The sequence below is a fragment of the Triturus cristatus genome, chromosome 3_1 (genome assembly GCF_964204655.1).
Source record: "Triturus cristatus chromosome 3_1, aTriCri1.1, whole genome shotgun sequence".
NCBI lineage: Eukaryota > Metazoa > Chordata > Amphibia > Caudata > Salamandridae > Triturus > Triturus cristatus.
In genome coordinates, this window is record NC_140583.1 from 250,913,208 (window position 1) to 250,927,589 (window position 14,382).

At 43.1% G+C, this 14,382-nt stretch overlaps 1 protein-coding gene across 2 annotated transcripts in view; it reads right to left on the reverse strand.

Moving 5' to 3' along the window:
* FAM219B (family with sequence similarity 219 member B) overlaps window positions 1-14,382 on the reverse strand; it is a 95,379-nt gene that overhangs the window by 36,989 nt on the left and 44,008 nt on the right. For both annotated transcript variants that reach the window (XM_085643813.1, XM_085643814.1), the window contains exon 2: window positions 11,668-11,767. In XM_085643813.1, the coding sequence (XP_085499939.1) occupies window positions 11,668-11,767 (100 nt within the window). The remainder of the gene's footprint in view (window positions 1-11,667; window positions 11,768-14,382) is intronic.

Here is a 14,382-nt window from a genome sequence, read left to right on the forward strand (position 1 = left end):
AAGATTGCCACATAAATCCTCTCACTTTGAAGTCAGAAAAAGAAAAGTAAACCAGCACACTTGAAGACAGTTCCTGGCATTTGACTTCGGTCTTTGATGGCACAGCAAATATGACAAGATAAGAACAAGATTTACAGGTCGGTTTACAGAAAGGGAGCACTCTGAAGGATACCGTAAATAAGGTATGGGAAAGGGAAGGAAAGGTACGAAATCAAGCTAGACAGCATAAAACAAATAAAGCCAGCAAATGGAAAGCAAGAAAACGTGGGTTACAAACCGCAAAGCCAATGGCAAGCAACAGGCAGAATGCATTCCTAGGTCAACTTTTTGAATGTCCCCCAAGATGCCTTCAGCAAACCAGACAGTAGCGCTGTCTGGTAGGCTGCGACCTAAAAAAAAAAAAAAAAAAGACAGAGGCCGAGACAGGCACAGTGAAAAAGACAGACACTGCATGCAGAACTAAGTGAAACAGAAGCAGAGACAGAAAAGGAAACAAACATAGAAACATGAGACACATGAGAAACAGAGAGAGGACATGCAAACAGGCACACCAATTATGAACGGCAGAGAGGGGTGGGAGGATGGGGGCCAACATCATGGAGAAGGTGATGCAGGAGGATAAAAGTAGAGATAAGAAGTATGCACAGTAAGTAAAACAGAAGCAGAGGCAGCAAAAGCTTGCAAAAATGTCAAGAGCTATAGAGGGAGCAGCAGGCAGGCGTAGTAGGAGGGGAGAACAAATACTACCTCAATCACGTCAGGAGCAGTGGATGAGCACAGATTTACTTGAATCAATCTGCACTTGATCTATGCCGCAATGCAAAGATCGGAACGGACGTATGGCCTGCTGTGGCCAATTAAAGAGATTTTAAAGAAGAGTGACGTGAAACCGACAAATTGTAAGCAATGGGCGGGCTCCAAGCTCTTTTTTGTTTACAATAGTATCTTGTAAGCGAAGCGTATGCACTCGCAGGCTCAACCCTAAATATATGTGAAGCTGTACGCCCATTCAGCCTCTATTCTTTTGTCTTTTACAAGGGAGGAAAATAAAAAGGGTTTCTTCATTGCTGCCTTTTACGCTTTAGGCAAAGATGTAATTTTACAATGGCCTACACAAGTTTTCATTCAAAGATGAAAATAAAAAAACAGATATCTTTAACAAAGGCACTGTTGTAGAACTGTAAAAATAGTATTTTCTAGCCTATAAAATGTTTCTGGATCCAATGCCTAGTTTGGAAAATTAATTAAGATAACAAGATAAGAATGAAGAGGATATATATGCTGAGTTTGCTGCCCAAGAAGAAGAGGTTATGTACCTCGAAACGCGTCGGCAAGAGAATGACAAGGTGACGCAGGAAAGCAGGCTGCATTTCACTGAAGCGCTGTCGAGTGACCTCCCGTTGCTTCAGGGCACCTTGGTTATAAAATTCGTATACGGCGGCCCGGCCGTGGGGAGGAGCACCATTGCCAGTTGGAAGAGGATCGTGAAACCAACTGGTGAGGCTGCAGCTTTGGAACTTTTCAGAAATGATCGGCACAGCGCTTAATCAGACCCCCCAGGATATAGCGGCATGGATTCGCAAATTTAGCGGCACAAATATGGAAATTTAGCGGCACAAATATGGAAATTTAGCGGCATTTTGCGGCACTTTATTTTACTCATAATCATTCATCTTTCCTCCGTAGCACGCGATCGTAATCGCAATCGCGATCACTTTCACTTTCGCGCCCGCGTCACTTTCGCGGCCGCGTTGCCAAAGCTTGTTAATTTATATCGTAAGGAGGGGGCTCTTTGTGATCAATAGGTAAAGTGAGCTCGCTTTATGATCAATATGAGGCTTTCTGTCTCCATTTCATTCAGCCAGTATTTAATTTTGGTTTATCCCCAATCGTAACGGAGACTTCCTACCTCCGCTGCCATTCTGGCTCACAGTCCACTCCGACACTAACTGCCCAAGGTCTATTAGGCCCTGATGGGACTCTTCTGTGTGTGCTGCTTTGGAGTTTTTGCTGTGAATCAGGCATTCATGCTGGAGTAAAGACGATGTGGTGAGAGCACTATGCATGTTCCCGGTGTCTGCCAGGTCTCTTCTTTGTTATCTTTTGGGCCTGTCTTCAATCCCAGCCTGCACCGAAAACCACTCCTCTCGGGGCACTGTGTGGAACGCAAGTCTCTGTGGTTCTCAGTCCTCCAGAGGGCAAAGGTGCTGAGCCCTGAGCTTTGCAGCAAGTGGATCACGCTGCAAACACTGCAGGCCAAAGCAGAGGTGCGAGGGGAGCATCCTACCTCGCTGCCATCGTTGTTGTTTACATGGCTAGAGCTCCACTCTGCCTATTGCTTAAAGATTCAGCCCCCCCTCGAATTTTTTTCTTAGCCCCCCACCCCCCAAAATTTGGCTTTAGTTGCGCCTCTGCCTGTGGGGGCAAAACATCATCAACTACGGGATCAGGTCACTTTTGTAAAAATTGCGGCATTTTTACAAAAGTGCCGATTTTCGCGGGCACTTTTGTAAAAATCGCGGCATTTTTACAAAAGTGCCGATTTCGCGGCAAGCCGCGAAATCGCGAAATCCTGGAGGGTCTGCTTAATATGCCAATTCAAGCCTGCTTCAATGCATCACTACCTACTAAGGATTATACAGGTTTTAATTCAAACCAACATTTGAACTTACTTAAGAGAATAGTTTTCATCGCATTGGGGACTCTAAGTCCCATGAGGCAATTCACTGTTGCACTGAACAAACGCCCACTGGGGGGCCAACATACTAAATAAACAAATAAATAAAGCCGGAAATGGAACAATGCGAGTTTCAAATGCTGAGTTTGCTGCCCAAGAAGAAGAGGTTATGTACCTCGAAACGCGTCGGCAAGAGAATGACAAGGTGACGCAGGAAAGCAGGCTGCATTTCACTGAAGCGCTGTCGAGTGACCTCCCGTTGCTTCAGGGCACCTTGGTTATAATATAAATATATATATATATATATATATATATATATATATATATATATATATATATATATATATATTTTGCATTGAAGTTCTCCCCAATATCCTAGGAAGAAAGACGAGCCACTCCGTAGTCTGCAGGAAGGTGTAAAGTTTATTCACACCAGACGACGCGTTTCGGCTGACAAGCAGCCTTGGTCATATGACCTCGCTCCTGAACCAGGAAGTACATATCAGAATTGGTTCCGAGCACGTCGCAGCGTGCACAAACAAAAGTGAAAACAGACTTGATCTCAAAGGTATTCAATCTTTCTTATAACACAATAACATTCATAGTTGAAAACAAATTTCATTCGATATATTTGATGCTTACACTTATGTATCCCATATCAAACGACCAAGTTGCAAATCTTGTAAACATTATTACATTCTGATTGATTCTTATGTCGTTCGTGACAGTCAATATTCAGTTTTCACATATTTTAGTTGTTGAACTGAACTGAAGCGCTGTCGAGTGACCTCCCGTTGCTTCAGGGCACCTTGGTTATTATATATATATATATTATATATATATATATATATATATATATATATATATATATATATAGTGCTTGAGCAGGTGCAGAAGTGTGGCTGAATGACTTGTTACTAAAACACCACAATCTTCAAAGTTTCCACCCTGTAAAATAGCTAACTGCAGAAGGACACTCCTTAGCCTGGCTGGATTAAATTGAATGTATAAGTAGAGATAACGAAGGGCCCCAATGCTCTAATCTTGGATTGCAAAGCACTCATGTTTGCACACTGACGACTTTCCAACCCAACATGAAATTTGAGCTGTAATAAATGTACTGAAGAGGTTGGAGGCCAAAATTGGCATTCAATCGGACTCTTAGTAGCCTGCCAAATTAATTTCAATAAGGTAGGATTTACTTTTGCTGTGAAGATAAAGGGCCCAGGTGCAAGGAACGGTCTCTACTGTTGCCTAGTGTGAGGGACTTTAGCTGGGCTAGCCCTTATTCTCAGGATGAGAAACTAGTTTTAGACATAAGAGTTTATAGGCACTGGTAATCTGGATATATTTTAAAACTTTGTTTCCAGTCAAAAATAATTTTATGAAATCAAAAGAAACAGTTTTTCACAAGCATTAAGACTAGGCTAACTCCACTCCCATACACATGGCATATGTACAAGCGTTCCAGGAAGGGGGCTCCCAGATGACATGCAGCCATGACAGCTGCTCTGATCCCAAAGGCATGTAAACCCCCAGATAGATGCAATTTGTATCGACCCATTTCATTATTGAAAGCGGTTCAAGTCTCTCCCTCATTAGAAAACAGACTCCTGGATGGGCAGGTAGAAAATAAATTGATCTCACTGACATATGGCACAGTGATGAGAAACACCCAGGACATGGGGGAGCTGAATGAGGATTATTGGCAGGAAGCATTAGAGTTCCCTGTGGTGGTAGCAATAAATAGAGTTTCAGACTGATCCAACTTAAAGTCCTGTATAGAACATACGACAAGCGTAGCCAGCTCTACAAGATTGATTGGTAGAACCGGTGATGTGGATTGCCTTCGAGGTTGAGGACTGGAAGGTACTTTTCTACACACACTATGGAGCTGTCCCCCTTATTCAAACCAACCTTCTGGGAAGCAGTTGGGAACACAGAGGAAGCAATCGGGTTACCATTGGTACTACAACCCAGCTTGGCACCTCTGGGTGTGTGGGACCCATCAGACAATTCCCAATACCAGAAATTGTTAGTAAACTTGGGTTGGATTGTGGCTAAGTGGGACATTGCACATAAATGGGGCTCTGAGATTCTCCTTACACATCAAAACTGGAAACTAGGAAAGGAGTTCTGTAGAATAATGGAAAGGGAAGCCTATAAAAGGGAGAGGATACAGAGAAAATGTGATAAGATATGGGGAGGATGGGGCATGACTGGGGGTTAAGGGAGGGGGATAAGGCAGCCATCCCTTCTACACAAGTGGGGAGGGGAATCAATACAACCATCATGGACTTTCAACATAGACTTGGGTCTTTGGACAAGGCCCGGGGGGGGGGGGGGGGGGGGTAGGGGGGTGGGAATGAATTGTAGCCAAAGATATACATCCTCTGCTGGCGGGTACCTTGGGTCCAACCATGGGGAGGATTGGGGGTGGGGAGGTTGTCGTGAATGTAACGTTTTGTTCCTTTGTATTGGTTTAATTGAAATAAATAAAAAAATATTTAATAAAAGCAAAAAAGGCAAGGATAACAATATCAATAGGATAGTCAACAGAACCACGGGTCATATAAATGATTCCACTAGTAGAGTAGATGTATGCAAAATGGTATTTGGTTTTAGAAAAAATGTGTACAATAAATTCAGTAACTGACAATACATACAGCAATTAAAATACAAGCAAAGCTTTATAAATAGTACAGTGCTATCATATTATAGAAATGGGCCCACAAGCAATACATACAGTTAAGTAGAGGATAGGTAATGCATCATGTGCCAACCTAAATTTGCCGCAACTGGTGTTGGAGGCTACCCATATTGCTGGCCATGTGCTTGATCTGGTATTTGCTGGGGATAATGCGGTGGCCATGGACAGTATTCTTCCAGTGGATTGGTCTGACCATCATTTGGTCAAATTTCGAATGCTGCCGGTCCTAAGAAGTAGGCCATCTACCAGGGAGGAAAGGAGTGTCCTGGCTAGGGATTGGAAGGCCCTTAGGAGAAAAGCCCAATTAGCGCCACTTTTTGGTGCGGTCCCCTCCTTTGACCCGGGAAAGTCGGTTGATGAAAACTATGGGGCGCTGTGTAGGCATTTGGTAAACACCATCAATCTGTTTGCTCCTCTGAAACGGCTCAGGAAACGGGGGTCTCCATCTGCACCATGGTTTTCGGAGGAATTAAGGAACTTTGAGATCCAGTGTAAACACGCAGAGAGGCAGTGGCGCAGTCATTACTCAGATAATGATAAAATTATCTGGAGGGATCTTTTAGCTAGATACAAAAGAGCTATAGCAGCCACTAAGGCGTCGTATTTTGCGGACCTTATACTAAAGGCACCTAATAGTGTGAAATGTGTTTTTAACATTTTGAGAGATATTACCAACCCAGAGTGCATTGGTAACAAGAGTACTCCTTCACAGGAGTTATGTGATGGGCTGGCAGCCTTCTTTCATAATAAAATCAAGGGAATTATTGAGGGGCTGCAATCTGATTCCTTGTTAAGCACTAGGGCAGTGGTGGAATCATTGATAGTTAACCCATCCGGTCGGACGGACCTTGGGGAAAAACTGTCTTTGGTATGGCCTCTTCTTGATCATTGGACTTGCCCCTCCGAGGAGGAGTTCATTTAGTTGGCCAAGAAAGTGTGTTCCGGTTCTCCAATGGATCCTCAGAAATTTTGGAAGGAACTGGGTCCTGAGACTTTTCCGCATCTCTACCAGATTGCTATTCAATCACTCAGTAGTGGAGTGGTTCCGTCTTGCTGGAAGGAAGCGTTGGTCTCACCCCTCCTGAAGAAACCTTCGCTGGACCCCTCTTGTTATGGGAATTATTGACCTATCTCCCTGTTGCCTTTCCCGGTTAAGATAGTAGAGCGCCTGGTCAGTCAGGAGCTCTCTGGTTTCCTGGAGGGCAACTACAAGCTGGAGGAAAATCAGTTCGGTTTCCGCCCCGGGCATGGGACCGAAGCCGCACTGGTTACCGTTTTAGACGATCTCCGGATGCGTGCGGATAAGGGTCACTCTGCAACATTGATATTGCTAGACCTATCCGCCGCATTCGATACGGTCAACCATGACATTCTTTTGCAAAGACTTGAGGAGGTGGGAGTTACAAATCTGGCCCTGAAGTGGCTTCGCTCCTATCTATCGGATAGACAGCAGGCAGTATTTCTGCCTCCGCATCAATCAGGTTTCCTGCCTAATAAACATGGTGTCCCTCAGGGATCTTCAATCAGTCCGGTCCTGTTTAATGTATATATGCGACCACTGGTTGAAATTACTAAAACTAACAACATCAGGGCGGTCAATTACGCCGATGACACACAACTGATTGTTTCCCTGGAGGGGGGGGATCATGCGGACTCCTTAACTATTTTCCACAAATGTATGACAGAAATGGCATCTTGGCTGAAAATTAATGCTCTGCAATTCAATAGTGCTAAAACTGAGATTTTGCACTGTGCAGTGGGTAAAGTGCCACAGGTTTTGCCTTCTAACTTTTGGCCTCTTCCCCTGGACACCCCTCTGGTCCCTGTGAAGACCGTGCGTAACCTGGGGGTCAGCTTCAATGAGAAGCTGAGTTTGGAGTCGCATGTTAATAAAGTGGCCTCGAACTGCCACATGATCATTAGAGGCCTACGTAAAGTTTTACCACTTCTTCCCTCCAAAGTCAGAGGCACAGTGGTCTGATATACTATTCTTACTCGTCTGGACTACTGTAATACCCTGTTGCTGGAGTCCCCTGGCTTCTTGATTCGGCGTCTTCAGCGTATCCAGACGGCAGCTGCTAAGCTTGCCCTAATGAGACCGCGCAAAGCATCAAGTACCATGGCATTAACAGAGCTACATTGGCTCCCTGTGCAACAAAGAATTTTGTTTAATTCTTTGTGCATAGTTTTTAAAGCGCTTCATGGATTGGGCCCTGGACCACTGCAACGTCTATTTAGCTGGTATGTCCCCACGCGCAGCTTGCGCTCCTCGGCAGCCAGGCTGGCCAGGATTCCAAAGATGAAGAGATCTTCCTTTGGGAGACGAGCGTTCAGCGTTGCAGCTGCCAGTTTGTGGAATAGTCTTCCTTCAGAGTTAAGACAGGTTCAGGAACTGACACTGTTTCGTAAGCAGATTTAGACCTGGCTCTTTCCCAGAGCATAATTTCATGGGCCTTCTGCCCTCTGTTAGTTCTTGTTAAGTTTCTTCTCTGTGTCTTTAGCGCCAGGATGCCCCTAGGGTTACAGTGCGCTCTATAAATGGAAATACATACATCCAGTTCAGTAAAGAAAAATAATTTGTTTCAATGTAAAAGTATCCCACTCAACATACTTCAAATGTGGTACGGTACAAACCCAGCCTCAGCGAATCACAATATTGGACAACTCCGAAATGGGAGCAATAGCCCAGCAGAGTAAACTGGAGTGTGCCAAGGAAGAATAGCACTCTTAATCTTTTTTGTTCATTCTCTGTGGAATTATGGGATCCTAACTGAGCAACTATACTGAACAAGCAAAGCCTAACTAGGATACAAGACCACAATGTCCAAGCCCTGAAACTAGTAACACCACATGCATCAAGTCTAGATGGTCTTCATTTCTTACTTAGTTTTTGGACACATTTCAACCAGAAAATTGTTTGATAAATGAATTGTGCGTTTTAGAAACCTGCGTTAAATACATTTCCAATGGAGAGAGCGCTACTCCAGAGTACAAAAGGTCCACTTCCTGGAACAGTGGCTCAATTACAACCGATCCTGAAAGAAGAATTCATGACTAGCGGCACCTGCTTCATATTCTGATGAACCGAGAAACAAGATATACAACTGCTGCCATGGATTACCTCCACTTACACGGTCTCGTGTACTTCCTTATCCCCATTATCCACAAAGTGGAAAGTACATTTCTGCAGGAATATGGCATGCTTGGTTCAGGCCTACTACACTGGTATGCATACAACTTGTTAGTTGCAGAGAATAAGTGCCCTAGTGGACAACTTGCTGGTTGGTAAATGTGGGCATCACATAGTACACAATGGTAGGTGCATAGAGCACTATTGCTGCCTAAGTACACCGTGCTACACTGTGGTACTTTAGATGCAGAACACCATCACCCTGCCACACTATACCCTGCTTCAGCACTGCCATAGTCATAGTCATAGCACACCATGTAAGTCAAAGACAGATAACGTCTTCCACCAAATACCATGCTAAGCACAGAAAGAATGCCAAGCTGAAGAATGCCATGCTACTGCAGGTATCGTGAGCTCCTGCTATGAAATTAGTAAATCATGCTATGTATGCAGTCAGAGCTTTGCTTTGCCTGGTGGCAGCATCCTTGGGTTAGAGAGCTCACGCACAGTCTGAGTGTGCCATGGAAGTAATAAATCAACTTCTGAAATGTGCGTCTCACCTGAATATTATTGGTTTGAACCTTGAAGGTTTCTCCCAATCTGTACGACTGGCACAGACCACCGTAAAATGATAAAATGGAATGCCCCCAGAGTAATTACCAGTGGTTCCGAGTATTTTTTGCTTTTTAATTGAGGACACTCAGACCCTCATTCTTCTAAAATCAATACAATGTTGGAAATAAAACTGGTTTTCAAATCTAAGATATAACACCTAGAGCTGTGTAGAGTGTAGTGAGAAATAATGACTGTCCTTAGGCATAGAGAGCTTTACCTTAAAAAGAGTACACATGCTACAAGGAAAAATAAACTAGCATCAGAACAATGCTTTCTGCGCTTCCCTAAAGACAGTCAAAGTTCCACACAAACCGAGGCAGGACCACACCCAGTCCTATCACTATGGTTTCAATAGGCATTACCAGAAAGACATGATGGGGCACACCTGCCAGTGTCTGAACCAGTTTAACAGCATCGACTGCTGAGAAGGAAAGAAAGGGAGAAACCTTGGTTACTACAAAGTATCTTACATCTGCTTGCTGAGTGTGAAGCACAGGATCAGATGGATTTACATTGACAATCCATCTGTAGATGAACCGGGTGTTCTCTACTGGCCCAGTTGACAACTGAGGAATAAGGAGATTCGTGATCTAATCCAATACTTAATTCTCATACTATACTTAGAAACAGACTGAATGACAGCATGAAGAAATAAATTATATATGACCAATAATGCAACTACTAATTAATTACACAAGCTTAAAACCAGGCCATGTGAATGAGAGTAAATGAAATATATAAAACATCATCATGAATTACAGACATTAGAATTCTTTTTGAGAAGTAGACCACTTAAATATCAAGAACATAATGGCATGATACTGCAATTTGTTTCAATAATAAAACGAAATTATTTTCAGGACGTTTGAAGCTTCAAACACAGGGGACCGCCATGGGTACGTGCTTCGCCCCCAGCTATGCAAATCTTTTCGTGAGCTGGTGGGAGAAGCACGTGGCCTGGGCCGAGCCCAATGAACAATGGTTTGAGAAGGTGGCCTTGTGGACCAGATATATAGATGATCTGTTAATCATTTGGCGAGGTACTCAGGAAGAAGCAACAAACTACATTACAATTCTCAATGACAATGATTTAAATGTAAAATTATCCAGCCAAATAAGTATTGTTCGCGCTATATAAAACTATAAAATAAATAATTTCTTATAACAAGCAGGCTCAGATTACAATGCGATCTGCATCAAGTTTCTGCCACTTAGAACCTTGCGCAAAATCTTACTTTATATTCCTATTTCCAGTAAGAAGCAAGGCACTTATCTCGTCTAAATTGGGTTTATGGCAACAGCCTATTTTGGCCTACGGAACTATATGCTGAAACGCTTTCAAATATTCAAAACTCAGCTGCTCGTCTTAACCTAGTCGTGCACATTTCTGGTCATCTCGCAACCTTACACTGGCTTTGCATTCAAAAATAAATTTACATTTTTTTTTTATTTTTAAATCTTTCTCCAGTCCTGCTTAAGGCCTTGTAACAAGTACAGACTTTACTAGATCTAATTTCAGGTGGTATATTTCATCACCACTGCAAGACTTGTCATCTAACTTTCTGGTGCTTTTCTGAATCAAACATTCTAGATCTGAGGTAGATCTTTTTGCTTCTATGCAGAAAAAGCGTGGAACATTATTCCGATCAGATCCATCTCTAATAACGTTGCTTTTAAGAAAGCCTTAAAAATCCAAACTTTCCCACAGGTGCACTTATACTGGTGACCTAGATGTTCCTTGTCATTTCCTCTTAGAGCAGGGATGCCTGGTCGAGATTATTGCTTCAATCGAGATGTATTTCTTCTTCAGTTAATACTTTTATATATTTCCATGGTAATTGCAGCCAAATGAATGGTCTATATTTGTAGTTAGCACAGACCATGCAAAATGAGTCATGGGGTCCCTTTATGATGACAAATGAGAGCAACAGAGTGTCCCATGACATTAAAAAAAAGAAGCCACTGGTTTCAGGATAATCAGGGTTGTCACTGAAATAAAGATGCTCATATGTGCAGAGAGGGAGTCCCTGAACACTCCAAAATGTGAAGTCTCCACCTTCTCAGAATCTCAATTGGTTCCTACAGAGGAAAGTAGACAGTAACAGTGGGAACAGAGAGAGCAGGCGATGCGACGCGGGAAGGATGGCATGGATCCCCAAGCAAGCAAGGAAATAAGACTGTTTCTGTCTAGGTGGGTAAAACACACCTATGTTTGGGATGCAAAGAGCCCCCTGCATCTACTGCACTAAAGACAGCTACGTCCTTATGGGTAAGATATTGGCAGATACGAACACGTGGGTGGCAGTGTGTCACATTCTGGGCTACAACGATCTTTCATTCTGCTAAATGGCAGAAGTAGAGCAAACACAGAATTGTAAAAAAAGAATGGCATGTAGAAGAGGAAGGCGGGCAAGATACAGAATGGAGAAGAGAACAGAGAAGATCCAGTTGGGGCGCAAGGTGGATGGGGCATGAGTAGAATGGGAAGTGAGGAAAGTTCAAAAGAATTTGTGGGCTGCCCATGATATCACTTACGCAGCTTGACATGAATGGAAGGTGCTTTGGTCATGATGTAGGGTCCCCTCTTCTCTACAGGGTCAAATGCGCGTCCCGCATTCTCATCATCGCCGGCAGCCTGTTTAAGCGAAGAAAAAGAGAAAAAAAAAAGAAAAAAAAAGGTCACGCCTGTACATGCACAAACATTCCCTTGGTACCCACAACCCCTACTTTCACAGAAAGGATAACATTGACATGCACTATACAACGCAACTCTGCACTAGTAAGGTTTTGCAATATTTGTGCTGTTCTCTAATCTATTGGTCTTTTGCAAAGCTGTGTCGGTTGTAAAATGTGTCGGTGTCACCAGTGATTGGGTCATGAACCCAGGTGCTCTGCTAACTGTATGAAACTGGAGGAAGGGCTAAAGGGGGCAGGAGTCAAGACAGTGTAGTGCTTCATTCTCTTAGAGTCTGCTACACAGTACTGTCCGGTACATGACCGTGGAGAGAACAGGAGGAGAGGACATGACTGGAGAGAATGGTGCCTAAGGAGGAAGAGTAGTATGCTCTGACTTGCCTCAGTTAGTCTGAATACAAAAAAAATCCTACATTTATTCAAAGGTTTGGGTAAGCACATTCAGTGCCACATGTAAGGTATACACACTCTGCCCTCAGTGTTTTGAGATTCTGATGCACTTCTGAATCAACTCCAAGTAATGCAGAACAGGTTAGTAAAGGTCCTCAGAGTATAAATCCCTTCTTCTTGTTCTACTAACTACACATCCGTTCACTGGATCTCTCAGCAGAGAGGCCTTGAGATCTACGGTGAGAGTCTGAACTCTCTAATCGGACCAGGTTTGATGACCACTGTTCGGCGGGGAGTAAAGCGGATAGTGTTTTGGAGAACATAAGCAACAAACACATTACACAAGTACAACATTCTCACTTTAAATCAACCAAAAAGCATACAGTGGGTTCAGTTCGGTGTACACTAAATAAACAAGCAGACAAATAGGTATGGCCCTGGTCTTACACTGAAAAGGCTTTTGTGGAATAAGGAGGTTGTGCTTGTGGGAGGGAATCGCTGTAATTTTATTTGAAAAACCTTGAATTTTTAGCGATGCACGCAACACAGAAGGCATACTATATCATGTCTTTTTTATGGATTGCAACAAACAATTTACCATTCAAACGATGGCAACTGAGTTTCAGAGAGGACACGTCATTTCGCGTAAGAGCAAAGAGAACTGTAGACCAAGTATAAATCACGAGAGGCAGCAGGCAAGGAAAGGAGCAGGCTGCTCAGCTGTGATCAAACAGCAATGCCTACTAAGAGGTGAACTGCAATAGATACTACTGCTTTCTTACCAACTGCAGAAAATATGCTTAGAGTAAGTGACAAGCACCAAATACCATTCCAGACACCTGCTGCTCACATTGTCCTTAGCTGTCGCTTTACCGTCCTTTTCAAGAGTTCCATGGTAAACATTTTTTTTCTGGCAGACACAAAAAACATATTTCATGGAGTGAAAAACCCTACTGATAGAAAAACGCAGATGCAAGAAAAATGCAGATGCAATGAACCGCCTATATTGTGCCATTAACAAAAGGCCACCCTCACAACAGATAAAGCTCTCTTATGTTGAGCCTATAAACCTCACTCATAAAATTCATTAGGAGACACTCCAACCACATTTATTCTTATGAACGTTCAGGGAAGAGACAGCAGACTTTCATTTGAAAAAGGTTGTTGACCCAACATTAAACTTGGACGCAAAACCAGAAACCCTAGATTACGGTCGCATCAAGATATCTTGGACCCTAGCAAGAAGAAAAGTTCTGGTCCGTTGAACTTTGAATCCTAAGAGAACTCGGAAGGGAGGGAAGGCAGCAAAAACAAGGCAACAACTCCAAATGGGTCCATTTTCTGGGAGCAGTCTCATGCGGCATGCATAGGTAATTAGCTCGGATTACTAAAGATAGCCCACGCATAAGGTTCAGATGTTTGTCGAGGGCATCCATCCATTTTCACCAGGGAGATGAAACTGCGACCTAGGCAAAGATCACTAACCATACGGATAAAGCTTTAACACTACAGGAGACAAATGACCACTGGCATGAAGGTGCAAAAAACGGGGTTTTGTCTCATGTGGTACAAAAAATATTTTCTGGATTCATAAACTAGCCTTGGTCGACAATCCAGCCTTTACATAAAAAGTCAAGAAATGTGTGCGTCAACTTCAACCATGGCAGAGTTCACCATTTGCCTCCTATGTCACCACTGCTCTCAATCTCCCCCCCCCCCCAAACTAAAAGACAGACATTCTCATCCCAACAGAATCGCACATCAACATACACACCCAAAGATATTCTTACCTCATCCTTCTAACCCTTTATCACAATTCCTCCCTCTTACCTAATCAACTCAGACTTAGCCCACAAAAACCCAACCACTATTTCTCACATCATAAACAAGACAGTCTCCCACCTTAAGCCTAATCCTTAAATAGCTCATCCGTTACAGCTACAAACCAGCCACACATTCAGAAAAACAGCCCTGTACACAAATCCACCCTTCAACGTAAAAACACAACATCAGCATCCACTACACCGTTCAAGTGCCTGCAAACTAATTAAGTCCTCACACCATCACATTTAACCTATTTACCACTTAGTTACAACTGACAATATTGGAATTTTCTAAGATCACACCTACTGTCAAAATCACCCACCTCAATTAACATAATCAATT